Genomic DNA, 19,789 nt, shown 5'->3' with positions numbered 1-19,789 from the left:
CCTTTCCAACCAGCATTTAAAACTTAATGTTGCAGTAAAATAATCCTATAGCACTAGAGAGATTTCAAAAGAAGTGTATATTGATAGCAGATCATGTTACAGCAGAGCCTGATGTGGGTTTCTGCAAAAATTTTTTCCCTGCTGTCTCAAATTTAGCAAGGATGTTTTGCATTTTGTAAATAAAACTAAGGAAATATGTTATTTTACATGCTGTATAAGATTTCTACTAGCCAAAAGTACTTTACTGGAAGGGTCGAGGGAGGGAAGAATCAATAGAGCACACAATGTGGTTTAAATGTTATGTTTACACCAATTCAAAGCTTAATTTGGAAAAAAATTACTGGAATGTCTGTAAGTATTTTAAGACTGACAATGCAAGGGCATGGCCTTCCCTTACGTTTTCTTAAAATGCATGGGAAGAAGGTGGCATGCTCAGAGCCATGTATTATTTTACCATTATATTTATACTGTCTTTTTCCTTTTGCAAGGAACTCCAACTGACTTGCATGAATCTCTTCTCCCATCAATCCTCACAACAGTCCTACAAGGTAGGTCAGTATGAGAGGCAATGACTGGTCCACAGTCACTGCATGTACTTTGTGGGTAAGCAGAGAACAGAATCTGGATCTTCCAAGTCACAGTCCCCACTCTCACTACTACACCTCATTAGCTTTCAGTGTGAAGGTATACCGTAGTCATTCATTGGATGCATTTGGACCCAATAATAATCCATTGTTTGTTACAAATAAGCCTAGATTAATAGCAGATTCATATACATCGCTCTCTTCTTCCACAGTGTGGAAAGGCTCACTAACTGCAGCTTGGTGTTAGGACTGAACTCAGGCAAACTATAATTAATCTCAGTTGAGTCATAACACTAAATTGCAGGTAGTAACAAAATGGACATGAACATTGACAGTTTGTTCTTTTCTGCTTGCCTAGACCTATTTCCATACCACTGAAGCACAGGTTATGGTTATGTAAAAACACAGCCAGCCGTGCATATTTCAGAACATAAGATTTTTCACCCCACATCAGTGGACAAAATGTAATTCCTTGATCCAAAAGAAATTCAGATTTAGAGAGCTGAACAAAAAAGGTGACTTTCTATTTTCACAACTCAGCCAAATGCTAAAAGTGAACGATAGAAACAGCTATATTTCAGAAATACCAGGTTCATTTATTTAGGATTTACTCTTAATTGCATGACTTAATTTTTAAAAATCCTAATAACTTCAGATTACACTTGCTATATCTCAGCCTCAAAGTAGTTACAGCTCTTGGGGAAAGAACAAAAAAAGGAAAGCAAAGGAAAGGAAAGGCACATGTGTACACACGCATGCATACATGCATGCACAGACAAGAAGATTCAAGATAATTATAATCAAAGAAATAATTAAAGTGTCTAGTTTAGTGTCAAATCAAACATTTTCAATAAAATATCTGTGGCCAAGATGCTTCTAGAGTTCAATAAAGCAGTCCTAATTGGATTAAATATTTTGGATGTCTGTGCATAATACACAGCTTTTGATCTTGTATGCACATCATAGGTTGTTCCAGAGTACCCCTCCCTGTATCTAGTTAAACACTGCTTTGTTAAAAACTAGCTTGGCAAGAATACTTGGGGGAAAGTAAGGTAACAAGCAGAGCTCCCACTGCAAAATATTTCAACATAATGTACAGTGTCAGTTATTAAGTTCATACATTATATTTGCAAACATGGAAAAAGGGGGGACAAAGACATTTGGGATTAGAAAATGAAGCACATGATTTATCATGACTATAATTTAACATGTGGTCTTTTGCCATTACAAATTTCTACAGTGCAGGCCTTCTATCCAGACTGCTAAACAAGTTCCAAATGTCATCACAGATAATGTACTGTGGGAAAGGTAGTATGCGGACAAGTAGCAATGGTGCTTATAGCAGAAGTACACAGATGCATGAGGCATTTACTTGAAGCCAAGTCACCTCACATTTGCACAATGGATCATTTGGACCTCTGCTGATCATCTACACTCCTGAAACCAAAATATAACAACACAGGTTCATGTGCGCACACGCACACACACAAGTTCATCCTCCCAAGTTCCTCCATGCTAACAGAGAACTATGGGAGTTGCAGTCAAACTCGTCTGGAGGTGTCATACTGGAGAAAGCTGCCTTATACCCAGACAAAGCAAACATACACTTGCTGAAGCAAAGAAGACAAGACCATGCAAACATGTGAGGCTTTTTCCAAATTTCAGTGGAAAAAGCTGGAGGATTTGGGGTTGTAGGGAAATGGATTTAGCTGATAAAAGAGCAGAGCAGAAAGCCTATTTGGGTCAACACAGTCCTATTCCTTGGCCCATGTACAACATGCCCCTACTCCTCCCTCCTTTGCTAAATGCCTTATCATCTTCTCTCCAAAGAAAAAGAAAAGCTCCCAACTCCTCTCTCTCCCAAAAGATGGTATTTTCACACTCCATGTCTTCATATTTAGGGCACGGCTGGTATTTCTGGCAAGACAGGTTGGCCTTAAACTGGTGGGACTGAAGATGCTATATTCATATATAAGATATATATGAGAAAGTGGGTGTTAAGAAAGAGTGTGAGTGCTATGTACTGATTGTACACTGGGCAATATATCACAATACCTGAGCTGTATAATTGAGGAGTAAAGTATTCTGTCTCAACATATCTCTGCAAGAGGCTACGCTCAGAATACCTGTATGCAACATGTTCAGAACACAAATGCTCAGATAACCCATCTCTCACTAATACCCCACCCTTAGCAGGATGAAATAAATTCAGCTTTCTCCTTCTAGCAGGTTCCAGATAAGGAAGATGGGGAAGGAGAGACCACAAGATGCTATCCAGAAACAACTCTGAAGGGTGGGGGAAGTAGTCAGCAGGTTTGGCAAAGATTAAGAAATACTTCGATAAACCATTAATGATATAAAAGGCAAAGCCCTTGGATGGATGGTGTTCAAGACAATAATTACTCCCATCTGAGCACACAAAAACTGAAGAAAGGGCTAGCTTTAAAGCAGCATGTACAAGTACTTAAACAGCAGACCAAAGAACTTCACGGGAGCTGTACAGGAAGAATGGCAATGGGAAAACAGGCACAATAAAGTTAGATCAATAGATAAGAAGCTGCCCTGTACAGCGTCAGACCATGGGTCCATGAGCCCTACACTGTCAACACTGACTGGCAGCAACTGCCAGAGTTCCTGGAAAGTTCTTTCTTAGCCTAATCTGGACATGCCTGGGATTGAATCTGCCACCTTCTGCATGCAAAGAATATGCTCTATCACTGAAGAGAGATGACACACCATATAATTTCAGACCACAGACTGAGCATGGGGGAAAATGGAGAGAAAAAGCAAATTTTTCTCTTTCCGAAATTTTAGTTTTCTGCTTGCATGAAGTATTTTATGTAGAAAAACACTGCATCTTCAGTGACATGATCCACTCTCCCACCTCAGACCTCTCCCACTTCACCCAGGTGCTTTTGTAGATCTTCCTTAGACCCTAAACAATCATCAAGCAGTGAACTCATTTAATTGTTAGTAGTTCAACAGAACCCAAGCCATAGCATAAGCTGTAAGCTGTTGTTGTTGTTAGTCGCGAAGTCATGTCTGACCCATCGCGACCCCATGGACAACATTCCTCCAGGCCTTCCTGTCCTCCACCATCCACCAGAGTCCATTTAAGCTCATGCCAACGGCTTCCATCTAGCCCCCTCATCCTCTGCTGTCCCCTTCTTCTTTTGCCATCTATTGTTCCCAGCATTAGGCTCTTCTCCAGGGAGCATTAGGCATTAGGCTCTTCTCCAGGGAGTCCTTCCTTCTCATTAGGTGGCCAAAGTATTTGAGTTTCATCTTCAGTATCTGGCCTTCTAAAGAGCAGTCAGGGTTGGTCTCCTCTAGGACTGACCGGTTTGATCACCTTGCGGTCCAAGGGACTCGCAGGAGTCTCCTCCAGCACCACAATTCAAAGGCCTCAATTCTTCGGCACTCAGCCTTCCTTATGGTCCAACTTTCAAAGCCATAAGCCATTCCAAGAAATGTGCACAGTTGGCATTGTGTTGTAGCCCCGAGGAAAGGCATGGGTGTTGCTGACCTTACATTGTACTGCGAAGGTTTGCACTGTGAAGATCACATATACGAGTTCAGGAACAAATTTTAGCTGAAGCTAATGAATTAACTTATGGTGAAAAGTTTTGTGCCAATCTGCACGTGTTGATATTCGATGGTCGTAAGGAACAGAACCATCCATCCATACCAGTGATGTGAGACAGAAATGTTTCCAAACTGGAAAATTCTTCAGTGCTTTATTTTTGTGTGGAAAACTCTCAGTTGCCTAAACTGTATGGCCAATGCTATCATGAAGCAGGGGCCTAGATCACCCCACCAGATTATTCGGTGTAGCCTTCATAAGCAAACACACACCACAGGCTAGGCTCAAGAACATACTTCACATTTCCTGACTAGATGTCTGGTCTTGCCAGATAAGAGAGAATATATGGAAGATATGTTTCCACAGCAGTTGGAAACCTAATATCCATGTATTCATGAGCAATTCCACACTCACGAAAGGTAGATGATGGCATTCACTATGGGATCTGCCCAAATATGCATGCACAATGTTGACATCAGATTTCCTCCTCCCGAAATCACTATGCCCATCATGCCTCCTTCTATGGCCAGCAACCATCTTCATAACCCTCCCAGTATGAACAAGTCACACCTGTAGTGCTACACTGCAAAAGTTATCCTGGGAGGTATTCATGAGAAAAGTTTTCAGCGGAGTTCAGCTTAAGAGCTGGATATATTTACAAAAGCATTTATGGGATAAGTGGATAACTTAAGCATTCCTTCCTGGGTTTAATGTGCAGAGTCCAGAAAAATCAGCACTAGGAGCCAAAACACCTGCAAGGCTGGGCAAAGAGGACTTACCATCATTGCCACTCCCCAGCACGTCCCTTTTACTGCAGCCAGCCTGGTCCAGAAGAGAGGGAGGGAGGTATGAACCATCTAACCTGTGAGAAGACCCCTCCCTCCTCTCCACTGATTTAAGACAGTTTCCTGTAGCTCCTTGGAGTACTGCAGGACTACAACTGGTAGTGTAGATTAGTTTTATTTTTATTTAACTTGCTCTGTGCTGTGCCTAGATTTTTAATTTTAACTTGCTTGAATTCAATGATATGCATTGTGATGTTTGAAAAACTCCAATCTGTTGTGTGTTTTGATATATTAATGTTACTTTTAGCCTTCTCAGGCACCTTTTACAATAGAAACGGAGCATACGATTAGATTTACTCCCTATAGAAATATTTGCATTCACTGACTGTTAGCCAAAATAGCTGGGAATTATGGGAGTTATAGTTCAACACATCTGGACAGTGCCTAGTTGAAGAAGACTGTCCTATCATGATGCTGACCTTTTTCATTCCCAAGTTAACTGTGTTCCTTAAAAACACTGAAAAGAGGGAATGAAACAAGAACTAAGCCCATCTTCAACAAAAACAGCACAACAAAAGCCCCCAAAGGATTGGTTCATTTCAACATGGGGTGGGACTTTAAAGCTGAAGAGGTACAGCAAGTGGAAACTCAAAAATAAAAAACTAGACACTGTAGAAAGGGCAAAGTTTGTATGATCTAATTTCTAGGATTTCATGCCCCTTTCAGCTTTATAATTTTGTTCAACGAAGGCTAAAGGGGTGTTGGATGTCAGGTCTGGAAAGCTGATAAAACTCCTGGCATTTAAAGCCAAATTTTTAATACATGTGCAGGGGAACCAGGATGAGGGGAAACCTCACCCCCCCCCACTCAGTTTTATCATACAAAAAAGACTGTCCAGACCATCCAACATTTTATTTGGACTCCTGAAAAACAAGTTTAACTGAGATCCCAGTTTACTGGCAAGCACTTTTGTTTAAGTCTTCCTGGTCAAAACGTCACATTAAGGTTTAGGTGTGGGTCTCCTTGTTATAGCCTTGTTATGCCACGCCCTGACTTTGTGTCACCCAGCTCTTCTTACATACAGCCTCAAAGCCTACCATCCTAGGCCACCTTAAAGATTTCAAGAGGTAAGACCAGCTCTGTTGGCAACCCCAGTGTTAGCTTTGCAAATTGCCTATAAGTCAGGTGTATGTGTCTGTGTCTGTGTACACCAACAGATTATCGTTCTGAACAGCAGCATTCCTAGTAAAGAACTTCTATTACAACACCATTATTATTCTAATTTTCCACCCTTTGAAATCAAGCAAACTGAACAGACTTAAGAAGAAATGGAACACTTGGCAACTGTCTTAAGTTATTCTTATTACCCAATGAATTTTTAAAATACTTTAATCTTACACTTGCGTGAAATTCAGAGGGCTCTTTATGCCATGGAGTGTTTCGGCATGCTTCCCAAAAGCACACTAAACAAAGAACACATGACAAACTGTTGTCTCCCAACTGATTAAAGTATTTCTTACTGGCACAGGAAAGTGCTTAGTTAACTCCAGTGGCTTGGAGCCAAGAGAAGTATTCCACCCACTACCAAGCACGAAGTTCAAGCGTGAACGCAAATATGTATTATAAACATGCAGCTTCTGAAATTCTAGATTCTCAAACCCAAAGTCCTGCTCCCTTTTACATTTGACCAACACAGCATCTTTATACATATATATCTTTTAAAAAACACATTTCTCTTTAAAGGAATATGCTGTCAGCCCTACAATTGGACTAGAACAGGTAATGAAAGGAAAAATAGCTTCACATAGATTTTAATAAAAACAACACAAATGAATTACTGAACGCAGAGCCTCATTCCAATTCAAGTCAGTGTAACCAAGTATCTTTCAGGGGTGAACCATAACCAAAAGCAGGCTATTCAGAATCCCATGACAATGGTAAGCACCAGATAAAAGTATACCAAAGATAGAATTTCCAGTAGTCAAAAACACAGAAAGTAAATAACCCCACTGAGTCAGATAGTCCACTAGCCAAGTGTCCAGAATAAGAGATGCGCAGGAACATTCATGTCTATAAACAGATGGACTGCATTCACAAATAATACAGAAATATGGTTTGTTGACAATAAAGCACAGTTTAGCTATTGCCTGAATTTGAACCTGCCCACAAATTACGGTTTGGAGACTAACCAGGAATCTGAAAGCATGGTTTGAAGGCAGCTTAAGAAAAGTATGTTTAGCACAGTATCATTATAGTCAATCCTACTAACCAGTGAGAATAAAAAAAATACAGCTAAGGCCACTGCTCCATGAGAACAGGCATGAACTCACAAAGCTGGGGCAGAGCAAATGGGAAAGAAATGCAGAAAACCAGCTGTATACCTCATTCTGTTGATCATATGAATATCGAACTACGGGGTGTGTTCTTGCTTAACACCAACCATGGCTTCCCTGTGTCTGAACCTAGCCAATGTGTGCAGAGGAGGGGGGAACCAGCAGCATGAAGAAACCCAGGCAGCCAAAAAGAAGGAATGGTTGCATCTAATTAGAACAAGACTGTGATAGGATCAGCATCATCCTCTTCAAGCAAGACTCAACCATCAATTTGCTGAGGAATCACAACAATTCCAACAAGTTCAGACACAATATCCAATTCCAATTCAATTATTGTTTCCCAGAAAAAATGTTGCTCCAAACTAAATGTGCAAAAGTTAAGGCAAGAAAAGACAAAGAAAAGAAAATCTGTCTAGGACTGCTAGTGTTATTTGCTATATCCAGCCCTCCCTTAAGATCCACAAGGAAATACCCAAAATTCTGCTGAAAATGGGAACCGGATGAGGACTTTATTTGCAGAAGTCAACAGTAAAGGCCATTTGACATATAGCTTCCAAAACTCTGCTTGATATTAAAGCAGCAGCTGAAGGAAATCAAACCATTCAGTTGTCTTGGACAGTTGCTTAAGCTGCTTGGAATTCATTAGTCAACACCACAGTGCATCACATTAGAAGAGGGATTCACGGATCAAGTGTGAACTGCATTCACAAGAAAATGGGCATCTAATTCTCACTGGATAATTTAATGTCATTTCACACAATATTTCTGCTGCCTTTTAGAGGAATGCAGTTAATGCATGCCATAAATTTGTTTAGAAAGAACAAACATTTAATTTCTGTGTTTGTCCACTCTTACACCTCCCATTTCTCCAAACACCCACTTGCAAGAGAACTCTTGGCCCTGGTCAGCTGGATAGAAAAGATGCTGTGTGAACCAGCTCCAGTTCCATAACCACTTCAGGTCAGGAGAGGAAAATGACATGAAAGGGTAAACTGAATGGCCAGCTTTTGCTTGCAGTAAGAAATAGTGCTCCACGGAGCAGTACCTACCTGGGTGCTTTTCAAAGACTTCCTGGAAGAATTTTGCTCTACTTCTGTTCCTTCCATTCCTCTCAGTACATTGATAAAGTCTTTCTTTGAAACAGAGGAGATCAGCTTAGCACGTTTTCTATTCGAAACTCCTGCTTCTTTCACTTTCTCGTCAACGTTTTTTTGATGCTTCCTGACGGCATTGAATAACTGAACAACGCCCCTGGGGATTAAAGAAGTCATCAGGCACCCATGTATCATTACTGAAAGAATGCCAGCAACAGGACTGATCAGACTAGATGTTTACTGGACTATGGCACCTCAGCCACAGAGCATGGGACACAAAAGGAGAGATGGTGTAATAGAGACTGGATAGCTACACAAAGGGATTTTAAAGATGTATTGCGCAGATTGATCCTATGGCCCCTAGATAGCATCTAGAAGGCCACTGGATCATTTAGGTTCCCAAGTTCAAGGCCTGAAAATCCTCAGACCTGGGAGCTGAGGCTGGGAGCTCAGATACTCCACCTCCTTCTCTCACAGCCAGCAGGTGTCTCTGAAGTCACCATGGAGAAAGGGAAAGCAGGATGTTATGAGGGGCAGGGAAGGGAGGAGACTAGGTCTGCCAGGATCTTGGCAGTGCTCTAGCCTCTTTGGCAGTGCTCTAGCCTCCTTCGCTCCCCTTACAAAGCACCTCAACCAGACAGCCAAAACTGGTCATCTAGCTGGTTTCCAAAATGGGAGGAGCAGGGAAGCAAAGACTGTCTCTGTGCTACTTCTGCCCTGCATTAGATTCCCCTAATCCTCCAAGTTTGGTGGGTTGTGGGGAACCCCACTGGAAACTTACTATTCAACCACCAAAAAGGATGCAAATTAATCAGACTTTCCTAGCAGCAATCAACTTGTCACATGGCAAGTACAGAGAACACTATGTACTGTCATCACCCCAATACAGGGGACTATGATCCACAATCGTGAAAACAGAAATATACATTCCATTGACCACCAAGTGGACATACGAATCCAATGTTCCTGACATTTACAATTTGCATTCAGATCATGTGGCCATGTTATAGGGTATATAATGTAAAGATATCAAAACCCTACATAGCTTGCAACTCATGAACATCAGTCTGTCTCCAAAACATTTGTAAGCAAGACCACACACAAGCATCACCAGAAAAAATGAAGGAAGCACAATTGTATCATAACTGTATGGTCCTATAGAAAAGCACCTCTTTGGAAAAGGACTCTATAAACTATTGGTCTCATGTTTTGGCAAGCAGGTAGTTCTCTACATGGCTGTCAGTTACTGAAGGAGGTGCAAGCACCTCCCTGCCATTCCTCCAGGGCTCTGCCAAGGATTTTAGCATAAACTACATCCTCTGGCCTTTAGTTGAGATCCATGTTGTATCTTGCTCCAAGAAAAAAACAAGCTTGCTTTTACACTCATTTGCCTTGGCTCTGTGAATCAAATCAGCATAGAAAGATGTTTCCTTAGAGCAAAATTGCTTTTGTTGGCATTGGGTGCTCACACGCCACAGAGTATTTGCATAAATTATTGTCTATGCTTGTGGCTTGCCCAGGGTGTTTAATTTGCCCAAAGTGTTCTTGCCAGATATCAAAACACAAAAAATAGGAGCAGGTACAGGAAGAACTCAGAAGTAGCTTAGTCAATATATACAAGTAGCATAATAGGCACATAAGCACAGGTAGGCCACTTGAGGCTTGCAGGATCCCCTAACATGGATTCCTACTTATTGTGGTAATTCTTACAATTGGTCCTTTTAATGGTGTTCACTGGAAAGGCAGGCAACCCAATGCCCACCAGATACTTTGAACCAAAATCACTATCAGTCCCAGTCAGCATGGCCACTGGTCAGGGATCACAGGAGCTGTACTCCAAAGCACTGCAGGGCACAAGGATGCCACTCTTGTAATACAAACCCTGTTACCAATAATTCTTTGATATACAATTATATGTAAAAACACAGCAGGTAGCCAGAGCCATTTCCATCACTGAAGCTTCCCCTTCTGCAGCCGGTCCACAGCAATGTTCTTCCACAATATTGTGCTTCCAAGTTCATCATCATGTGGAAAAATGAAACACCACCTCTTTGTGTGACCCAGCCCTTGCATGGTCCAGTACAGTGGGAAATCCTGGCCTCAGGTTCTGGCAAACACCACAAGACTCTGCCAATGACTTACCACAGCCTCCTATGCAAAGCTCAGAGGCAAGCTTTTAAAGTGGCCCTTGTGGAGGGAAGGATGTCAAAATAAGCCCATTGATATGATCAAGAGAACACACAGGTTCAGTGCTGGACCAGAGCCATGTGGTACTGCACAAGGTTAATGCAAGACAGTAATCTGACCGCAAGAACAGCGAGGTTTGGTGAATGCACTTTACAGAAATACAAAGAGCGGGAGAAGTGATTGATCTGTATATTTTTTTTGTAAGTATGGAATTAACAAAACGATGAGCTAAGGCCCAGAACTCCTGCTGGGTGAACACTTAACACGTTATAGTCTTGTCCAAATTTTATGTTTTCATAAGACTTCTGAAATCTTTTGTTGAACTCGATACTGTACGAGACAGAACCAAGGATAAATCATTTGACTCCCGCGAGCCACTTCTTAAGGGTTCGATTTGATTAGAAGCAGATTACTCAGGCATGCCTTTAGAACTCTTTTCAAAAGTCCAAACACAGAGTCTTACCTCGTGGCAATTCTCTGAAGGTTTCTCTCCGGTTCTCTGTCTTTGGCAACATCTGGCTTCACTCTGCACATCATTTCCCACTCCCGCTTTTTATCAAGCTGCATCATAAATATTGTTATGTGAAAGAACATTAGGCATTTTAAAAATGTGGCATACTCCTATAGAATATTTCTTAAGAAAACCAAGTTGATTAATCATAAAGGGCAGTGCTAGGCAAGGATGGGGAACATATTCCTAGCCTTAACTGTATTAGTTCTGCAAGGCCAGGCAACATGTCCCCAGGTCAATGGGGGTATATTTTCACATAATGGGTGCACCAGTGAATCCTCCCAAGTACATCAGGCCCTGCATATTTTCAAGCAGGTTTTGTAAACATGGATACAATGGACTAAAAGTGGGATTTGCCTTCCAGGCAGAGAAAACAACTACTTCTTAATTTGACAGTTTTCCCTAGAAGGTAGATATTTGCCCAGGCAAGTCAGTATTTGTTCTGAGCAAAAAACAGATATTCATCACAACCCAGGTCACAGCATGGCACCCATTTAAAAAAAAAAATGTATTCTGGGGAAAAGTTTTCAGGCAGTTTTTTTTAAGGTCAATAGTGTTACTTTGGAGCCCAGCTTTTTAGAATATAATAGAATAGTAGTAGTAAGGGGTCTATAAAGCCATCAAGTTCAACTCCCTGCTCTACTTCCACATGTGGTTAACCATCCAGCTGCAGGCTTGCGCCTTTCCAGCTTAGCAAAGGTGACTCAAAAAGCTATCTTGATGTATAGCGATACAGGCAGGTTTTAAGGAATGCACACTGATAGAACTAAAGTTTAAAAAATCCAGAATTCCAAGACAGGTAAGGTCCATGCACCATGTCAAGATGGTCTAAAACTTCAGGCAGACACCACAATGTTGCTTTCTAATAAGAAAAGTTGTTCCTTGTTTGTTTCCAACTATGGTGGAATATTGTACGGCTGCACCATGGTTCTCATGCAAACTCAACCCTTTAAAAATGGGCTGCCAGTGCTAGTCCCTGCTGCTCTGCCATGAGGCTCCTCTACCAATTAGTTACTCCTGCCAGGTTCCAACCTTGGCTTAAGGTGGAAGAGACAGGTTTGACCATCATAGACTATGCAACTTAGGAATGGAGCGCTCCTGGAGGTTTTCAGCCTCTCCTGCTGGCATGCTAGCTCATTCACGATGCCAAGGGTCTCTTTCTCTGAGAAATATACATCACTGAGATGGGAATTTAAGCAGAACAAGAGGAAGTGGGGTAACTTCTGTAACAAGATGGAGATGACTGGCCATAATTCTAAAGCATCTATGCAGAGAAAGGCTCGTTAGAGAGAGTGAGCTGTTATATTGTCAGATGAACAGAGACAATTCACACTTTATTTTAAATATTAAGTCACTTTGGGCATCCATACTTTGACACTGGTAAAGATTAAGTCTTTTGTTATTTTGAGACTTTTGGATGATATCTACACTAAATGAGACAATGCTAAATAAGATTCAAGGTTGCATACGAACTGAGTGTGGGTTGTTGTTGAATCATGAGTTCCTACTGAAATATGGGCTGTGTTGTGTGAACACAGGTACTTTATCATATCATGGTTTGTAACCACAAACAAAGCACAGTGCACAACCCAAAAAACAAATCCATATACGCCTAGATATTGTGAAACCAGATTTTTTCTAGCACGGAAAGCATTAATATGTAAAGAATACTGATTTCAACAATAAAACCAAGCATTTTCTGTTCCTATCAACAGCAGTAATTTATAAGCACAGGCTTTTCTTTCACTTGTTTTAGCAAAACAGATTTTTAAACTGTTTAAAACAATTGAATGGCAAGTTAACATTGTTTGAGTTCTCTTAAATACTAAGTCTGCATTACCCATGGCCTCTATTTACGAAGCTAGAGAACTCATATTTCTAATCCCAGGCACACTGCTATGAATTCCCATGTTTATGACCATGCTCTGGCCTCTGATCAAACAACCAATCCTATTTTAGTTTTCCATCAGCATGGAATCAATAAAAGGCAGACTGTTTTAAGTTTATCTCATAGTGAACAAATCAGTTTATAGACTAACAGTGCACCACCAATTTGTGGTATCCCACATATTTATCTGATAAAACCAGTGTTAGAAGCAAACAGTCATTGTCTGTATTCTGTATTACTGCTTAACATTTTCAGGATTCATCCTGAGTACAGAGGAAGTAACCAACCAACCACTATTGCCTAGCAACACACATTGCTTTTTAAAAAGTATGTAAATATAGAGATGGGGGTCACAGTTTGGTAACCACTAGCGAACTTTGAATAAAGGGCAGGGGGCAGGGAAAAGTCTCTAGAAAACTGCAAGGATAAAGTGAGGGTGCTGAATTGTCTTTTAGCTGCCCTGGTTATTTTACAGATGTTTTAAGAACAGATACATAGAAGAACCAGTTGTAGATCTTGGTTATCCCAATTTTCATATCTGAAGTTAACCCAACTTTAATATCTGAACAGGCAATTACACTGAATTCAAAGGCAGCTGAAACTGTTTATTTATTCATGGGAACAGCTACTGAGAGGCATGTTTGCTCCTCCACTGCATTTAGCACTTCTCTATAGATAGAAAATTTCCATCCAATGAAGTTGCTAGTCTTATCCTTGCACACAAAAAAGATCCCTTCCATACTATATACCAGGGGTGATCAGACTTGCTCAACAGAATAGCCACACACAATTAATGCCAGATGTTTGAAAGCTGCAAGCAGGTGCCCGCAGGTGGCAAGTGGGCATGCACGGGGGGGGGGGGGGGGGGGGGGGGGGGGGGGGGGGGCAGCTAGTGGTGTGTGGCAAGTGGGTGTCTGCAGGCACCCACAGCAGCAAGTATTGAGCCACTGCTCACAAATGGCTCACATGCAGCTCACAAATCTTCATTTGGCCCATATCCAGGGCAGGTTTCATAGCGATCTGATGGGTTCTTTCAAACTGATTTTTGGTAGTCACTGTCCCAAAGTGTCAGCATTTAGACAATTTGAAGTTTAGAACAGACACTAAAGATGAAGCATCTCCATATTAAGGAGTATCTGACGCCTCTAGGAAGTTCAGGACCCTGCCCCTTCCCCCCGGCCATATAATATCTATACTGTTTGGTGAATACCAGTGTTATAATCTTTCATCTGCTCCCTTACCTGCTTCCTCCTCTCCAGTCTCTCTTGTTTTTCCTTTTCTCGTTCTGCATCTCGTGCCTTATTTTTAATCAATATGGTGGGCTTGCTCGTGGGAACCTTTTTATTAAGCACTTTGGCCATGGCATCAGCCCAACCAGCATTGCCTGTCTCTTTCGATTCAGCTGCATCTTGAGCTTCGGTCTCCACGGTCTTTGGCTCATCTTCATCATCACCATCTAGTTCTTCATCCCCAGATGAGAAGCTGTCCTCTGGTATACCGGAGCTCCATTCAGAGCCTAAGAGATGGAGAGGCATGTACAATTCCTTGCTATTGGTACAATATCCTTAATCAAGGGAAGTTCTTCCCAATTTTGTTTTAAATGTCACTGGAATTTGAAGACCTAGTACTATTTTTTGCTGTAATTAATCTATACCCCATGCTAATCATGGGCAGTAAGGCATCATTTCAAGGACACTATAACTATTTATAATGTACAGACAATTCATCCTCAGAATAATGCATTCAGAAGTCATGATAAGAATAAAAACGCTCTGTAATTTATTATAGAATAGTCTTTGTGAGTAAAAGCAGCTTGTTTTTCTTTTTTTAAAAAAGAGTGGGAGGGAGGGAGGGAGATAGATTAAAATTGCAATACTGACATCTAGTGTTGAAATTCTTCAACCAAGGTGGACTGAAATGAGCCGAATGTGACCAGATTCAATTCCATGAATGTATTTCAATTGTATAAATTATCTGATCTAGTAAAAGGCAGTCTCTGTTTCCCACTCCTCCTTTACACAGAGAAGCTAATACAAGACTTCACTCTGCTGCAGCTGCCCAGCCCTTCCATTCAGATGCTTCTTACAGAAATAAAATTAAGACTTTTGCACATTTGCATAGGGTCCAGTTGTGACTATTTACTTGTTAATGATCAAACGAAATATATAACTGCCCTGTTGAAGAGGGAGGGAGGAAAAAGAACATTTTCCAATCACCTTCTACCAGATCTGGGAAGCCACAGGGCTAAGTGGGATAGGGAGGCAGTTAATATACCACTCATTTTTTTCATGGACCAACTCAGGTGGTAACAGCATGAATTCAACCCAGCATCAGCCATCCTCACTACAACTATTACACTCATCATGGATACAAATGCTAATATTATTTCAGTCATCATAGCCGTAATCAAACTTTTAATTCAGTCTAGTCCTCATACAAACTCAGTTCCTCAACAATACAAAGAAATAGTAGCATTTGCCACAGTGATCTGTATTAAATCAGTAGTCATGCTATGAAAAGTTCTTTTCCCAATCCCTTCTTCTTCCTTGCAGGGCCAGTAATACTGGACATACCTTAAAGCATGGGTCCTCAAACTAAGGCCCGGGGGCCGGATCCGGCCCGCCATGCCCCTTTATCCAGCCCGCCATGCCCCTTTATCCAGCCCGCCATGCCCATCTGGACCCGTCGCGTGCAGGGAGGCAGCGGTCTGCTCGCTCAGAGAAAATGATCTCCAAGCAAGCGAGCCCCCGCCCGTGCCTCGCTTCCCCTCGCCGGGCGCACATGCCCGCCTGCACCTCCCCTCCCCTTGCTGCCCCCCTCAGCACACTCACCTGCACGCGCAACCCCCGCTCCCATGCCAACCCGTGCACACCGCAGGCACCACCTCTCTGGCCCGTGCTGGGCAGCTTTCAACTGGCCCCGTGGTGGAAAAGTTTGAGAACCCCTGCCTTAAAGGGACCTGGCCAAATCATTACAGAATTCAGCCTCTTGTGTGCATGGAAGAGAGTATCAATATAGAAGAACCAGGGCTCACAGGGAAACTTCACTTATTTATTAGCAAAGAAATGGATGTCATCTGCCACCCCCTCCTAATTTCCTGTTCCCTCTGAACTCTGCTCCAGTTGAGCCAAGGTGGCGACGCGGTTCCTTGTTTTTCGTAGCTTGTCCTTGTCCTTGTCCTGAATAGACAATGAAAACCCGTTAGTTTTACAAAAACTGGTGGAGAGCACCTCCGCCCTGTGAGATAGGTTACACTAAGGGTCAGTGATGGACCCAACGTCACTCAGTGTGGCCAAATAGGGACTAGAACCCAGATCTTCCAGATCCTAGGCCAACTGCAGTAGCACTCTAGTTAGAGTACTGCATTCTTACAAACAGATTTTGCATCTCTTTGTCTCATGGAATATATTTTGCGTTCTTCAGTTTTACCTATACAGGAAATATCTTCAGAGTATTTGCAATGTAGGGTTTTTCTTAGAACCAGCACCCTTGACAATTTGAGGTTAACAGCACAATCCTATAGAAATTTCCACTGAGTTCAATGGGACTTACAGGAATCCCATCCAGCTTGTGTTTTTCTACATATGACTTTAGTATGAGATTGTAAGAAGCTTGAGCTGTTAGTTAAGATGGACAGAGGAATTTCCATGAGGTGAAAAACTGATATCCATATTTCAGTGGTAGATTAGTTTTATTTTATGATACTGGGGCAGACTGATTCTATAAGTCCCGGAGAACATACAGGGGGCCACAGGACTTCCAGGATTCCCAGACCAAGGCTGGAAAAGAGCTCTGATCTCAGAGATGCAGATCCACATTCAGATCCCCCTCCCCTCACTCACAGGTGCTTCCACAAGGTTCTAAGTCTAATGTTGGAGAAGAGGGAAAAGGATGACTGCAAGGGAGGAGACTGGGTCCAGCAGGGTATGATGAATCCTGACACACTCCAGCCTTCCTCCCTTTCCTTTGAAAGTAAACTTAGGTAGGCTTAATTAGGTATATAGCACACTTGAGGAGTAAAAAGAACATAAAGGCAAAGATTGCTTTGGTTCATTCTTTGCACACTGCATAGGATGACTAGAATTCTCCAAGTTCGGAGGCTCATGGCATGTCCAATGGATTGCACCCTAAGTGGTTCAGCAGGTTTATGATGAAATTTAATAGTAGCTATACTTTACTCAGACAGAAATTTAATATTTCATTTTGAATCAAAAGCAAAAGTTTTAAATAAAAGATTAAAATCTGCTCTTTAAATCCAATTTTATCTTTTGTCTAAACACATACAATTTAAATAATGCATATCCTTCCTATGCTTTCAGTTCTGCCTCATTTCTCTGCTATCAAGGTTTATTTTATAAACCCTTCAGGGCAGGGAATAGTCTTCTCATACTTTGCAGAGAACTATGCATATTGATGTAATGATATAGGTGAGAGGGAAAAAATATTTAAAAGTCTGGGATGGAAATTGCTACAGGTAGCAACAAATGGTTGCCTTCCTCCACACCTTTAAGGACAGAAATAAATGTGTTTTAAATTTTTTACATTTTGTATTGTGAAACCTTCCTGTGACGTCGGTAATGGGACAGTCTAGAAAAGTTTCAAATAAATAAATAAGCAAGGCCAAGCCATTTTCTGACTAATTTCTAGTTGACAACATATATATAATAGGAAATTATAAGGAATCTTCATGCCTCACCTATTCTGTATGTTCCACTTTCAGAGAACAAAAGCAGCACTTGTCTATACCAACCTGAGGGTAATGTGCTTTTTTTATTTGACAGAGAAATAGGGAGAACACTGCTTGAATTCCTCTCCCACAATCCAGGTTGGGGAAATCCACTAAAAATCCTATCTCCTCATTATGTATAGCATTATGGTTCCACTGCTATCACCCATTTCACTGAAACACAAAACTCTCCTCACATTACAATCACCTTTGATTGTATACCTTACAATCACCTTTGAATGTGATTCATGCACATTCAGGCCAGGACCAGCAGACTAACGTCTAAAGTCATTAGCTCCAGTGGTTCACCATTATCCTGTCTTTGACTTTATGGGAAAACAAGACATTTTGCCCATTCAGAAATTCAAAATGAATGCCATGGTAGTGAAATAATATGAAATAATTCTACACCGCATGCCCATATGAATCTGCTAAAATAAGTATGCTTTATCACTATAATTGAGCAAGATAATTATTTTATTTTGTTATCTATTTATTTTATTTAAGGCCTGAGACTTTTATATTTTCTCTATATTTACAAAAAGAAAAGCTATTTCCTTACCAACCATGTTCAGTGTTGACATTGCAAGCAGTTATTGGCTTACAACAGGATACTATAAATTTTCTACGAAATTAGGTTTAATGTCATCAAATAACACAAAATGAACTCGTGGTTTTAACTCTTATTTCCAGATCACAGTAAATGCTTCCAAGCTCTCTCTCCCAATTATTCTAGGTCCTAAAACTTTTTGGAGAACCACTGGGCAGATTCAAATTTGTCATGCCCCTGAGGATCAGATGGGATTGTGTAAGCAGTCCCCAGTCTCATCTGCAAAGTAATAAACTAACTTTTACTGAAAGTCTAGAACACAATTATCCATAAATTAACCGTCATCTCCAACTAGACACGGTTGGGTGTGGGGAAACACAATCCTATATTGCATCATGTGCCATTGTAGACTATCCAAAGGTCATCATCTTTCATCTAAGAATGATGCAGACTGAAAAGCAATTCTGACTTTGCTATTAAGCTCTTAGCAAGGGCTAAATCTCCTTGATGCAAGCCACTACAGCATTTATTGGCCCAAGATAAAAGCCAATATCACACAGAAAATTTTCTGTTTTCAGTCTAACTTTTGATAGCCATAGTTAATTATTGCTCCATTTCACCAAGCTGAAAAAAATGTGCAACCCAAAGTCGTGCAGCATAATAATATCATCACCATCTTGATCCAACAAAAATCTCAACTAATTCAAAGGACTAAAATAACCCAAGCCCTTTCTATTCTTCTGATAATGGGAGGAGAGCTTCTACAAAGAAGGGTAAACATTTAAGCATCTGATATTCACCGAAGAGTCAGGAGGCTTAAGAAAGACTGACAATTATCAAGTCACCGTCTGCTCCAAAGCAATCAGCGGTGGGCACAGAAATAAGCCAAAATAGATTACAAAGAAAAACGAAGAGAGCTGAAAGATGCGAACACTGAGAAGGCAGAACTAACCAAGGGAACGGGGTGTAAGAAGCCGTGGAGGGAGGTGAAAATGTTAATAAAGAAACTCAAGCCCGAACCCTACGTACACGACACCCCACCGCCACATCCCACGCTGCGGAACCCCAGTAGTTGAGTGAGAGCTTCAGTTCTCTCCCCTCCAACATCTGTCCCCCCTTCACTCTTTCTTCTTCCCTTCCCCTCGCGTCCCACTCCGAACGCAGACAAAAGCCCCGGCCATTACCACCGTCGCTTTCCTCCGTCTCAGTGCCGCCGGCTTCTGTCTCCCCACGTGAGCCCACCATGGCAGCCGCCATCTTGCCCAGGACGTGTCTTCGTCCCTCCAGGCGCCGTCCGGCGGACCCGCGCAGCCGCCACGAACGTTCCGGGGATCAGGAAGCGTCTCGAAAGGGTGCAGTAGAGCGACAGAAAGAAGGCGGGAGGGAGGGCGAGAACGCGCGTGATTGGCTCCACGCGATCTGTGACGGACGGAAAGAGAACGAAAATATACCACCAATAGTACTCCTATACCTCCGGTTTCTTATGGGACATGCTAGCAGGACAACCGGTACGAAGCTATACGTGGACATTGATAGACTATAACGTCT

General features: G+C 41.7%; 1 protein-coding gene across 1 annotated transcript in view; it reads right to left on the bottom strand.

Moving 5' to 3' along the window:
- The window catches only part of RRP15 (ribosomal RNA processing 15 homolog), a 35,516-nt gene extending 15,948 nt beyond the window's left edge, over positions 1 to 19,568 (bottom strand). Inside the window, exons 1-4 of the mRNA XM_044427001.1 lie at positions 19,426 to 19,568; positions 14,207 to 14,481; positions 11,030 to 11,127; positions 8,335 to 8,536 (exon numbers count right to left, since the gene is read on the bottom strand). Coding sequence (XP_044282936.1) covers positions 8,335 to 8,536; positions 11,030 to 11,127; positions 14,207 to 14,481; positions 19,426 to 19,498 — 648 coding nt within the window. The 5' untranslated portion in view covers positions 19,499 to 19,568. The remainder of the gene's footprint in view (positions 1 to 8,334; positions 8,537 to 11,029; positions 11,128 to 14,206; positions 14,482 to 19,425) is intronic.
- Between the last annotated feature and the right edge of the window lie 221 nt (positions 19,569 to 19,789).

The sequence above is a fragment of the Varanus komodoensis genome, unplaced genomic scaffold (genome assembly GCF_004798865.1).
Source record: "Varanus komodoensis strain SLA01 unplaced genomic scaffold, ASM479886v1 scaffold1, whole genome shotgun sequence".
Taxonomy (NCBI): Eukaryota; Metazoa; Chordata; class Lepidosauria; order Squamata; family Varanidae; genus Varanus; species Varanus komodoensis.
Note: the sequence above shows the minus strand (reverse complement) of the source record. Positions and strands in the feature narration are given on the sequence as shown.